This window comes from Hemicordylus capensis, chromosome 6, assembly GCF_027244095.1.
Source record: "Hemicordylus capensis ecotype Gifberg chromosome 6, rHemCap1.1.pri, whole genome shotgun sequence".
Classification (NCBI taxonomy): Eukaryota; Metazoa; Chordata; class Lepidosauria; order Squamata; family Cordylidae; genus Hemicordylus; species Hemicordylus capensis.
In genome coordinates this window covers 140,386,504-140,399,816 of record NC_069662.1, presented here as the reverse complement: position 1 = coordinate 140,399,816, position 13,313 = coordinate 140,386,504, and the positions used below count along the sequence as shown (strand labels likewise).

Here is a 13,313-nt window from a genome sequence, read left to right as displayed (position 1 = left end):
CCCAATTTGGCTTATTTTATCTAACAATCAGATTATCAGAGAGGGCCTAATAATGTCACAAATGCTTCTCTGAGGGAGGGTAGGATGCCTCCTTATCTTAAGGAGGCTATCATAAGACCATACTTGAAAAAACCTACATTGGATCCCTCAGAGATAGGCAACTATAGGCCCATCTCTAATATCCCGTGGTTGGGCAAGGTGATTGAAAGAGTGGTGGCCTCTCAGCTGCAGACAATCTTGGAGGAAACTGACTATCTAGACCAGTGTTTCCTCCAAGGCGTGTGCATGTGCACACATGTTTTTTAATGTCTGCTCAGTTAATTTTCGATCCCGCTCAGGTTGAATCAGGAAGGCCACATTCTGAATACACATGCACACACACTACAGAGGGAGTATGACTCTGCTGATCCTTTTGGAACTCTCAGTGGCTTTCAATACCATCGACCATGGTATCCTTCTGGGTTGCCTGAGGGAGGTGGGATTGGGTAACACTGTTTAAAAGTGGTTCCGTTCTTACCTCTCTAGTAGATTCCAGATAGTGTCCCTTGGAGACTGTTGCTCTGCAAAGCGAGAACTAAAGTATAGAGTTCCACAAGGCTCCATACTGTCCCCAATGCTCTTTAACTTCTACATGACACCACTGGGAGAGATCATCAGAAGGTTTGGTGCAGGGTATTATCCATATACCAATGACACCCAAATCTACAGTATTTCTTCATATCAACTACATCAAGAAATTGCATAACTTCCCTAAATGCCTGTTTGGTGGCTGTAATGGGCTGGATGAGGGATAACAAACTGAGGTTGAATCCAAAAAGATGGAGATACTGACTGGGAGATCAAGATCTGAGAGATGGTTTAGCTCTGCCTGTTCTGGATGGGGATCAAACTCCCACAAATAGTACGTAGCTTAGGAGTGCTCCTGGATCCAAAACTCTCTCTGGTTTCTCAGAATTAAGCAGTAGCAAGGAGTGCTTTTTATCAGCTTCAGCTGATAATCAGCTACGCCCATTTCTGGAGGCAAATTACTTTAAAACAGTGGTACATATGCCAGTAACCTCCAGGCTTGACTGCTGTAAAGCACTCTACATGGGGCTCCCTTTCAATGTAGTCTGGAAACTACAGCTGGTACAGAATGCAGCCAGACTGTCTCTGGGACAACCCGAAGGGACCATATAACACCAATTTGAAAGGAATTGTACTGGCTGCCAATATGTTTCTGAGCAAAATACAAAGTGCTGGTTATTACCTATAAAGCACTTAACACCTTGGATCCAGGCTACCTAAAAGAACACCTTCTTTGTCATGAACCCTGATGCCTATTAAGATCATCTGGGAAGGTCCAGTTACAATTGCTGCCAGCAATGATGGCGACTTGGGACCGGGCCTTCTCTGTGGCTGTCCCAGGGCTTTGGAATGCACTCCCTGTCAAAATAAAAGTTTCTACACCTCTGATTGCTTTTAAGAAAAGACACACCTGTTTTCTCAGGCTTTTAATTAAAACTAATTTTAAACTTCTAACTGTTTTACTCTGTGAAAATGTTTTAATTGTTTTTATTCTGTGAAAGTGTTTCAATTGTTTGTATATTGTATTTTGGACTATGTACACTGCCTCTATATAGAGAGAGACATACACACACACCAGGCGGTATAAAATATGATAAATTAATTAAATAAATAAATGAGATTGAAATGAATTTGTTGTAAACGTAGTGGTTTTTAAAATTCTTTTGCGTGCTGTGAGCTGCAAAATTCTTTTGCATGTTGTGATCTTTTATTACGTGGGGTCAAAAAATGACAAAGAAAAAAAATGAACAGTTACTTGAGTGGTCTGTGGTAAATACAAACGCAAAACAAAGAATTCATTATTCAGTTTGTTGCTGCTGCTAAAATCAAGAGACCTTCTTGCTGCTCATAAAATGAGGGCAATACTTATAGATTATGAGCCCTTTTATCATTTCTCTCCAAACCTACCATCTGAGATCAAGTTGCCTTCTGAAGCATATGAACCCCTTTTTTCTTTTGGTTCATAGTTTGTTAGAGCCAGTGTGCCCTCTAAGGCGTGCACATTTGTGCACACTCACACATTTTTTGATGTCTGCTCAGTTAATTTTAGATCCTGCTCAAGTTTAATCAGGAAGGGCCCACTCTGGATGCATGTGTGCACTCACACTGCTCTGATAGTGCCGCCCAGAACAAAACACATTCTACTCACAGATGAAAAAAATTAGAGAGAACACTGGTTAGAACTGCCAGGTGCCCTTAATGAAATGGGTAGTCCTTCTCTTAAAGGAATATTAATGGCACATCTTCATAAATCAGGCTACATAGTTAAGACAAACACAGTCTAGTAGTCTGGCTTAACTGAATCTGCTAGCCTTGTATTGTAGCCTGCCAGATGCTAAACAACTTTCTTGTTTTAGCAATACCAGCCTGCAGCAAACAAAAAGGAGGCCCTGACAGGCCGCCATACAGGGCTTGTGGGCTCTGTTAAACTTGATAGATCATAAGTGTGCAAGACATCCTTTATTTCAGTTCAGCACTATAGTTCTATAACACTCCCAACAAGAGGGATCATAGCTCTGTGAGATCAAAGCTGTTGATGCTGTGATGGTCCCACAGAAAAAAATGTACAGCTGAGAAAGTGAAAAAGATTTGTTTTATGGGACCAACAAGTAGTTTAAAATATATTAGTTTTTGAACTATACATTTTACATGAAATAAGGCAACCATATTATTCAACACATTTCTAATTATGTTCCTGTTTATTTTCAGCACTTCGGAATCATACTGCATTTCTGTCACTTAAAAGAGAGACTGGCTGCAATCCTAAAAGCATTTCTTCTCTTACAACACTGATCTAAATCAGACTGTCCATTCTCCTATACTAGCTGGATCAAACAAAAACAAAAACCATTTGCAAATTTTATGAAAGTGAGATATCCTCAAATTTACTAGTGTGGAATATTCTTTTTTCCCCTCCCCCAACAATGATTCATTGTCATTTACAACTTCTGGCCTAAAATTAGGCAGATTTATGTGGGTGAACTCTTTGTAGGATTGGGATTATAATCAGGTTTCAGTTCAGAGAAACATTTTTTGATTTTACTAAATTTTTACTATATTTCACTATTAAACTAGATACTGTGACCTTAAATTGTGATTGGCTGTTAGCCAACAGGTCAATTTTAAGAAATAAATAAATGCATCACAGTCTTGCTTCAATACTTTGTTTTCTGCCAGGTATCCACAAAAGAAAAAAGAGTCAATGGGTTTTACGTGGTGTTATCTTCAGAACCAACAACATATTTTAGTGATATAATTTAAGATCATTATTATGAAAGTGTTTTTCTTTCTTTCCTTTGTTCCAGAGCACTTTAAAATAAAAGTTCATTTGAAAAGAGACATATTACAAATATTAAGAGCAATTCTACTGCCTTAGGAATATTCATAACCTTACCAAAACTGCAAGACAAATCTATCCAGATTAATCCATGTATTGTCTCTATAGCTGTTAATCTTAATTTGAATATCTGCCTCTTCCTCTAATACCTCTGCTCCTATAACTAAACAGTGAAAGACCTCCAAACAGATAGAGATCTTCCTAGAGAGGCTCTATCTGTTTGAAGGTCTTTCATTGCTTAGTTATAGGAGCAGAGGCATTAGAGGAAGAGGCAGATAGTTAAATTAAGATTAACAGCTATAGAGGCAAGACATGGATTGATCTGGCTAGATTTTCTTCATTATCTCCCTCACTCTGAGGGGCCGCCAGGGAGAGGGGTGAACACAGGCCCCCTTTCTCCTAGCTATACCTCTGGACTCACTGGAATCTTCTTCCAAGTAAATGAATTCAGAATCCAGTTATTGGTATACCTTACAAGGGCACACAAGCCACCTGGAAGTTTAGTGCAAGAAATGAATATATTTTCAAGCTGGGAACTATGTAAGAGCTCCCGAGTTCTATTCTAGAACCCAGTATTAAGAGTACCTCTGTGATTTCAATTTCATTCTTCTATCACAATATGATGATTAGTTGTTTAAAAACAAAAACAAATCATGGGCTAGTAGAATACTTCTGCATCTCTGAACACAATCCACCGGAAAGTACAATCCTACTGAAAGGAATAGCTTTCCAAATAACCATGAGCAGAATGAGAAAAGGACTTAGTGCTGTTCCATGAACCCTTAACACAGGCACAAGTGGAAGACTCTTGCAGTGTTGAGTCATACTGTGTTAGGATTTGAATTACAATACTTGGTAAATAAGGAAGATGCAGGCTGTAGGATATACATTCAAGGGAACCATTAAAAGGGGTTGGAAAGAGCTTGTGCAAAGGCTTTTTGCTTGTGCAAATGGAGGAACCCCTCTGGATTTGAGGCCATGCTTCTCCTGCAACACTCTGTGGCCAAGTCAGAAACAGAAGAGGCTTTCCACTAGAAATAGGGCATCTTTGGATCCAAGTTGTTGGCTTGGAGTGAGTTTGCACAGGAGCTCTTACATAATTCCCAGGTTGAAAATATATTCATTTCTTGCACAAAACTTCCAGGTGGCTTGTGTCCTTGTAAGGGATACTAATAACTGGATTCTGAATTCATTCACTTGGAAGCAGATTCCACTCAACAGACACAAGTAAGTCTTGTAGCATTTTAAAGAGTAATACCTTAAACAATTTCTAAAGAGTTTTAAAAATCAGTAATAAACAGAAGTATAATTTGTTTGCTAGCAAACATGTTTAAATCTATACGTAAAGTTATCAAAAAGCTAACAGACTATATCTTACCTAGTAAAACAGATAATTATAGAGTCAGTAAAATAGAGTATGTGCATGTACTTTAGTATACAATTCACTGAAATATGAGACTTAAATGTGCTTAACTTTGACTAGTTTGTGCCCTAAGAATACAGTTATCTTTCGAGCTGCATCACTAAAAGTCAAAGATGCTTGCGCGTCTTCAGACGAGCTTAGTGTCTCTCTAACAGCTCTGAGAAGATAAACTTATTTCAGTCTGTATCTGTTCATATTACATCTGAAAGCTCACATGGTTTGTTCGTTTTTAAAAAAGAATTAATTGAGAAGTATTCAATCCAGCAAGGCTTCATCTGCAGTCTAGGATAACCCAAACCAAATGCAGGTTTACAATTTCAGCTGCTGTTTATAAGAACTAGGCCTGACCTACATTAATAATTACAAAATTAATCGAGAATAAATCAAATGACTGTTAGCTTTCCTCAGATCATTATACTAATCCTATCACCATTTGTTAGCTATTGGGAGGGAAATACTAAACACATCCTGAACTAGAGGGCACATCTTTTTATACTGGGTTAGTAAGATGGGTTGTGTAGGATTGTTGTAATACCAAGATTTTCAAAAATTGCACTCCTAATAAATTATAATGTCTATAATACTGTATTTAATAACTGGGTACTGATTTGTATTTTAATCTTATTATAAAGTTAATTTTTTAAAAACCAGAAAACCCCTTATGTCACTTATCCATGTACAGTATTCTTTTCCTGATATAGTTATTTAATGTACACAATATTTATATAACATTTGTTCTTCTGGCGGGGAATTGTGTAGTTTGAAGCACCTCTTCCCTTTCCTCTGTTGTCTATCCTTGATGAAATATTATTACTATGCTGTTTTAACTGAGGTCTCAGAAAAATCAATGCATTACTTCTCAGATTAACCGCTTCAGTACTGGAACAGCCTGAACTGACCCCATCCATTTTATGTTCACATTTATTGCCAGCATTACAATTTTATCTTCCAAGAGCAAGGCATAAAGAAGCAGGAAGACCTCGGACACTGAAGTGAACTGCAGCCCTCAGCTCCTGTCCTGTATATGAAGTAGCCTGCTAACAGCCTATAAATAGTCACTTATGCCAGGAGTTTCCCTTCCCTTGGTGCAATGTGGATATGAAGCGAATATGCCAGCTGACTTTAATATGCAGATGTATGCCTTATCTGATAGTTTTCTCAAGTCATCTTTCACCTGTCTAAAAAGGTAGGGAATTCAAAGTACTAAATGACCCAAATAGTCAAGAGAATGTTATGGAAAATAAACTTATTTTTATTATTTATTTTTTACCTGCATTCTGCAGGGTCTCAATGTTTTGAGGCCTAGTAGCAAGTTCAGCAACAGTTTGAACAAACTGTATTCTGGCTCTCTGGTACTGCTCAAAGACTGCAAAACAGAAAAGAAAGAACAAGTTTCAGTGAGAAACCTTCACAGGACAAAAACACCCCAAAGAAGCCTGCTGTCCCCTTTACTGTGATCTACATGAGAAACTATAACAAATTCCACAAGGTGAGTTCTGCTGCAGCAAAGCCAACAACAAGGAGTCTTGTGGGACCCGGAAGACCAACCAGTCTATTTTGACACAACCTGACCTGGAAAGGAGGCCTCTTCAGCAGGTGTATCTGGCCCACCAAAGCTAATGCCATAATATCTCGCTTTTTAAGGAACTCTGTGTTGCTTTTTTACAAGGAACTGTGAAGATTAGTAACTCCCACACACCAGACCCCCAGTCAGTTTTATAAATACCTTGTAAGACCTGCCTCTGACTCATGGCTTTAGCGGATCACGCCCTTCTGAGAGTCTCACAAACTTCAGGGGCTGGGTGGCCTCGGATTAGGCTGCACCCCGATCTCCGTGCAGTTTTAGGGGGTCCCTTCCTTGGCCCCGGTTATCCCCTCGCTCAGAAATCCAGGCAGCGCCAAGTGCAACGGCCGATCCGCAGCCGGGGTCCTGCCCTCTTTCCCTAGGGCCTTTTCAGTTTGGGCTGCCGTGTGTATCCTTCTCCTAGGTAACCGAACGGAAGCGGGCGCCATAAAGGGGTGGGCGGGAGGCTGGCCGCTGCCTCCGCCCATTGTGACATCAGACGGGCATCTGCCAGTCCTGCCAGTCAGCAGCGCCTCGAGGGAGGCTGTCGCTGCTGCTGGCCCTCCTGTCCTGGCGGGGGACAAGCCAGCAAACACAAACTCTGCAAACTGCCTGCAGGCAGCTGCCTCCGCCCTGATTTCCTAACGCGATTTCCTAACGGGCTTGTTTCCTGAGCGCAGGAAGCTTTGATCTTCCTTATCCCAGTTCCGTGGAAGCAAGTGCAAGGTGTTGTGCGTGTGACGGACGGCTCTATACAGGCAGGCATATCTCATCAGCGCCATCCATCTCTCTCCAGTCGAAGCACTTGGGGGTTGTGTGACGAAGATGTAGCTGCCGTCTCTTAAGCATATTTACCCGGGAGTCAGACTCAATGAACCAATGGAACTTACTTGCCAGTAAACAGGTTTCGGATCACGATGTCAGCTTTTCCCATTGAAGTTAATGGGAGAGAAAATCACACCATTCATCGTTCAGTTTGTGTGCGTGTGAGGTGCAGCGATCCGAAACCTGTTTACCCAGAAGTAAGTTTCACTGAGTTAAATGAGACCTACCCCCTAGGGGCGCTTGCGACTGCAGTCCTCATTTGCGCACCAAAAAAAGTTACTGTCCTAAGTGTTGTCTGTCCAATGACTGGTTAGACTGAAGCATATTAAATAAAGCAATTACATCCCATAGAAGTTCCTTACTTCTTAATATCAAGCTTACTAGGAATGTGCGTGGGTGCGATCCACACACAAGTTAAACGGAAGTATTTGGCAGTGCGCGTATCCAAGGGACTAGACAGACTGTCTACTCTAAAATTGCTATAAAATTATTATAATAATAAACATCTCATTTGTATTTCCTGATCCATTATTCTCTCCCGCATAGGTCCAAATAGTAAACAACCAACACAAAACAACCTTCCTCACATTCAACAGCTCTTTCTTCATGGGTGTGCTCAGTGAATGAGACTGACATGTTTTATCCTTTAACACGTTAAACAGATATAAAGTAAATTCTGCTGCAGAGATCCTCCACAACCTGAAACTTTCCAGAATCTCTCCTTCACATTTTCCCCTCGACTCTTCAGCCAAGAAGCCTTACAAACACACAAAGAAACCAAATAAATGACTTGTTTATTCTTCCTAGGAACTGTAGTCTCACAGTCGGTGGTCCGTCTAATTTCTTTACCTTCCATTTATGTTGTGCAAGCTCCCTTTCCCAGAAAGAATAAGCTCAACAAGCGCTAAATAGTATCTCCAAGAAGTCCTGCGAACTCGCCAGGAGTCAATCCGGGGCCACTTCGCACGTTACAAAATTCCCCATAAGTACGCGTTTAGAGCGTCACATCTATCACACCGAGGCTTACTGCGCTCTTTCCTTCACAAAGGGACGTTTGATGGTAGGAATCCCTCTGCCCCGCCGGTGAACTGCGCTTTTCCTGATGGTCGAGCTTTCTGCCCATGTCAGGAGTTCAGACATTCAACAAGGGGAATCAGCAGCGCCTGCGTTTGCATTCTGTCAGGCATTTGGGCATGGAGTGGAAACACAATGACGTTCCCCATCCCAGTCGGGTGGCCCTTGTGAACCCCCCACCCCAACAAATTTTATGAAAGGGTGGTCGTGGCATCTCTCCCACATCCCACAACCTCGGAATATCTGGACGCTTAATCTTTCAAATCCCTGCCCTTTCCGTCTCTCACTATAATAACCACTGATCCTTTCGCTGTTTAACATAGAAATCCCTTTACAATATTTTTCTCATTCTCCTGTGGTCCCTCAAGCTACAGGATCCAAAGTCGACACCGGCCATAGCTCCCCGGCCACCCAGAACAACCAAACACCCCACGGCGACCTGTTTGTCCATCGTGTGTTACGGTTGCTGTTTGACTTCTCTATCACTCTGCGATGCAAAACGGTAAACTGCATGCGGCACCATGCGCAGATCACAGGCAGCAGCCTAGCTCCAGTCTCTTTTTGCAAGGCAGTGAGTGAGTCGCACTGGAAACCATTGGAACTTGTGGTAAGAATTTCCACCTAAACAGACGCAGAAAGGGTACAATTCGACAGCCCTAGCAAGCAGGTAGGTCGCTCCCACCCTTCAGATCGGGCAACTGAGTGCTGAGAGCATTTTAAGTAAGGCCGCGTACAACGTGGATAGTTTGAGGACTTGCGTTTGAACTTTGGACCTCGAGGAAGAAGTCTAGCACTGGGCGCTCGTTGGCTCTATCTATTAGAGAAAGAATTTAAAGGCGTGGTTTCCTATGTTTATGAAAGCATGGGGAACATTCCATTCCTACTTCACAGGTAGCCCGACGATCTCGCGTTCTATCTATCTATCTATAGCATGATTTTCCCCCACCAAACGACGATAAAGAATCTTAAAAACAAAAATTAAGCTATACTTTCATTGCTACCTGAGACTCAGGTATCCCTACAGAGTACCACTGCAGGGGCTTTCGTTTTCTGAATGTTCAAGTTTTCAGGTGGAGAGGACCGAACTTTTATAATGTGGATGTGGCCTCTTGAAAGCGGAAGGGAAACGTTTCTCGCCAGCCACGGAAAAGCTGCTTGCTGCTGCGCCTTTTAGGACAGAGACGAGTGACAGGGGAGGAAAACCAGCGCTTAAGCCTTGGGTCTATAGAAGTCACCAGCGGAGAGCTTTTTGCGGTTTTTAATGCTCTGGCTGTTGAGCGCTCACCTACACATGAGCAAATCCCACTGAGATTTAAGGTTGTAGTGCCTAGAGGTATCTGTATTACATTTACATGTTTTTGTGTGAATGATTGTACATGAGTTCTTTTTTAAAGTGGGTAGAGGTCCTTTCAAATGCAGGGCACAAGTAGGAAGTGTACCCGCGCTGAACACAAAGTGTGAATGTAATTGTACATCCGTAAACATCTGTACCTGCGTGAACTGTGCACAGACTGTACCTGCGTTGAGCATAACGTGTGAATAGGGCTTTAGTAGCCAGTCATCAAATTGTAACCTCACCATCCTCCCAGTCGCCTATATATGCTGGAAAGCTCATCGCCCGTGCCATTTGGGTACTGTGTCTTTAAGAAAGTGTATAACCCTGCTGGACCCACAGCAAAAGCAAGACATTATAGCCGCCCATTTACAATTTCAAAGAACAGATCGGCCTCTTTCTTTGCTCCGCGGGATTCCCCAGCTCGCTGGGGCTTTTGCCACAGGGGAAAGTCCGGCATTTCTGAGACTGAGAGGCAGAGAAACCCCGCCTAGGCCTGGGGGGGAGGCGTGATCCGAGCGGTTGGCTGGCCTCTTCCTGGCAAGGAGCTGTTGCCAGCGGCCCAGCCAGGCGCGACGTCCGACTCGAGCAGGCAGCCCCTGGTGGCGGGAGGGAACAGGAGAGGTTGATCCGATGGAGGAAGGGAAGCAGAGAAGGGCCCCTGCGCGAGCGACCTGTTCCCGCCGGGGTCTGAGTCAAACATTGCATGTTTCCTCGGAAGAAGTTAAGTCTCACTGTATTCGGTAGGCCTTCTTCCCTTCCTGGCCCGGGTGTATAGGATTGCCGCTTTAGCAGTAAAGCTGTGGGTGATTTGAGAGCACCAAGTTGCAAGACAGCAGCAGGGCCGCGAATCACTCGAGAGAAAGTTCCCGAGGAAGAAACGGGGCTAACTCGAAATAAAGGCTTGGAGAAAGAAATAGCTGTCCACGCAGTAAGATTGTATGCAGCCTTTCTGGAAAGCAAGTTCCATCCATACTCACATTCAGGGGATTTACAAGTAAATGCGTTTGGGGGCTAGCAAGAAACGACAACACTGGTCCCGAATCTAAATATTTCTCACTCTGGCTGCTTGAAGTAGTTCCGGACTGACGCCACCCAATAACAAAGAGACAAGTAAAATCCCTTTGCCGCCGCAGTGCGTACCGCAAGAAACCTGAGCGGCTTCGGCCTGGAGCGTGCAATGCGCATGTGCACCTCAGAACGCTGCCTTTCGTTTTTGCGTTTCCTTCCCCCAGGACCTGAAACGTCACACCATATAGATCGCAACCCGAAGCGCTGGGGAGGAGATCCCAGGTCTTTGCTTTTTCAGACAGTGCTAAATGTTAGATGGGCCCCTTTCTTTTCAAACATGGATTTTCTTTTGCATTACAGTACGTCATTTTAAAGACAATCGTAGGAAAAAGAACTTTCACATGGTTACAAGGTGCCTAATAATAATAATAATTAATAATAGTTTTAAAACACACACAGTCGAACAGAACACTTTGCTCAGTTGAAATTAATGGGACAAATTAGTCATGACTAATGACTAAATTAGTCATGACTAATTTATGTCACGACTGGGGGGCAGCGTGGTGTAGTGGTTAGAGTGCTGGACTAGGACCGGGGAGACCTGAGTTCAAATCCCCATTCAGCCATGAAACTAGCTGGGTGACTCTGGGCCAGTCACTTCTCTCTCAGCCTAACCTACTTCACAGGGTTGTTGTGAAAGAGAAACTCAAATATGTAGTACACCGCTCTGGGCTCCTTGGAGGAAGAGCGGGATATAAAATAATAATAATAATAATAATAAATGAGACTACTCATGAGTGTTTAGTCCGAATGTCAGCCACAGCCTGGAAACAGCCAATGTTCTGCCTTAAAATATAATATTTAGAGATGCTACAGATTATCATTACGTTAATTTCAAACAATTTCAAAATTTAAATCCCAGACTTGCGCTTGCCACCCATTTAATAGACATAAAGGCTGCGATCCCATGCACTCCTATAGAGGTAATGTGAAACAAGAATCAACACGCTTACTTAGCCTGCTTTAAATTCAATGGCATTATTCCCAAAAAGCTCCTCTTGAAATAGCCCAGTCAGCGGCTGACACAAAGGGTCGTTTTCCGGGAATCATGGGAGTCACTTCCAAAAAACAAAACAAAAAAAATCCGTGTAGGATTGAGATGTCCATCACCTTAAATCATCCTGCTCAGATCCATTGGGAATGAATTTAATGGCCGTGGTATATGGGGTTTTTAAAAATCATTTTTAAATAGTCTCACATACGATTAAGGGCAATTTAAAATATATGCAAATATTGATGTTAATAAAATATCCCCAAATCGACCAGTTACAGATGCAAAACTTAATTTTTAATCTGACATTTTTGGAAGAAAAATCTACTGGCTGATATCTAGACTGAGTTACTCAACAGTACTACTCAGGAGTTACTCTAAGGACTACCTACTTTCATTGGGGCTGCTAAGGAGCCATTTAATCTGGATGGCAGCCACTGATTTGAGTGGGACTATATCAAAAAAGTATAGACAGGATCTCAGGCGAAAACAAGGACTTTATAAAGCATATTATAGCAGATATTTCTGATAATCTTTTCCCAGATCATGCTCCAATATTCTCTCTTAGATAATTTCTCCACTGAAGGCAACTTTTAAATATAAGACTCATGCAATTCCATGCACATTTAACCGGGACACGATGGTCAGGATCCAAACTAGGTTATTAATGACTAAGCACCATTCAGATAAATGGGATATGGCTAACTTCCGCCCCATTAATTTAAATGGAGCTTAGTTATGACTGTTTTACTCTGGATTCTGTCCTGTGAGGCATATTTCAGAGTAAAGCATTGGATTTTCCCTGCTAACTGGGCAAGTGGTGCCTCCCTTGTGTTTCGAATGGGGAGACCAACTGTCCTGTTCATCCCAGCAAAACATCCCTCCCAGTTACTGATTTCTGGTTTCTCCTTTGTGATTTAGAAAGAAAATCACAAAGGGGGGGGGAAACCAACAGTCACTGGGATTGTGAGTCCTTTTGGGACAAGGAACCATTTTCTCTTACCTTTTGCTATGTAAAGTGCTTTGTTGAAGAGCAATCTATAATTATTTTTATTATTAATAATAATAATAATAAATAATCGTAAATTTAAGTTACATTATTAAAATTAGTGGGACTGTTAGTGGGACATTTCCACATAATCTGGACACCATCTAGCCAAATTTTAAATAACCAACTTTTAAAGAACCATTTTTCTAATGAGGAAGATTTAAGCATTTTTAAACGTGAAATTAAAGCCTTGAAATATATGAGGCGTACAGCACGACCCCATTTATATCTACTTACTTACTTACTCACTTATGTTTGTATACCACCTTCCTTCCATGCTGGAACGCAAGGCGGTTTACACAGTGTTCCCAGAGATGGTCGGTCCCCCGCATCCAGGCACTAGTCAGACCACCTAGACCTCCTTGGCTTCAGCAAGCTGACGGTCATCTTCTTCCCTGTTTATCCTCTTCCCCATTTACATAGCAGTACGTCCCACCGTGGTCAGTGAGACTTACTCCCAGATAAGTGTACATAGGATTTCAGTCTTAACGTGCTTAACTTTGACTGGGTCATGCTGCCTTGTGTGTTTAGAATGGGTTAGAAAAATCATTGCTAAAGGGAGGGGGCACATTCTGCTCCAT

General features: G+C 42.2%; 1 protein-coding gene across 2 annotated transcripts in view; it reads right to left on the bottom strand.

Annotated features, from left to right (window-relative positions):
* Positions 1 to 6,943, bottom strand: part of SPAG6 (sperm associated antigen 6) — an 84,656-nt gene extending 77,713 nt beyond the window's left edge. The window contains exons 1-2 of one of the 2 annotated variants that reach the window (XM_053263600.1): positions 6,553 to 6,943; positions 6,097 to 6,192 (exon numbers count right to left, since the gene is read on the bottom strand). In XM_053263600.1, the coding sequence (XP_053119575.1) occupies positions 6,097 to 6,192; positions 6,553 to 6,577 (121 nt within the window). In that variant the 5' untranslated portion in view covers positions 6,578 to 6,943. The remainder of the gene's footprint in view (positions 1 to 6,096; positions 6,193 to 6,552) is intronic. The other variant, XM_053263599.1, reaches the window with a different exon arrangement.
* Between the last annotated feature and the right edge of the window lie 6,370 nt (positions 6,944 to 13,313).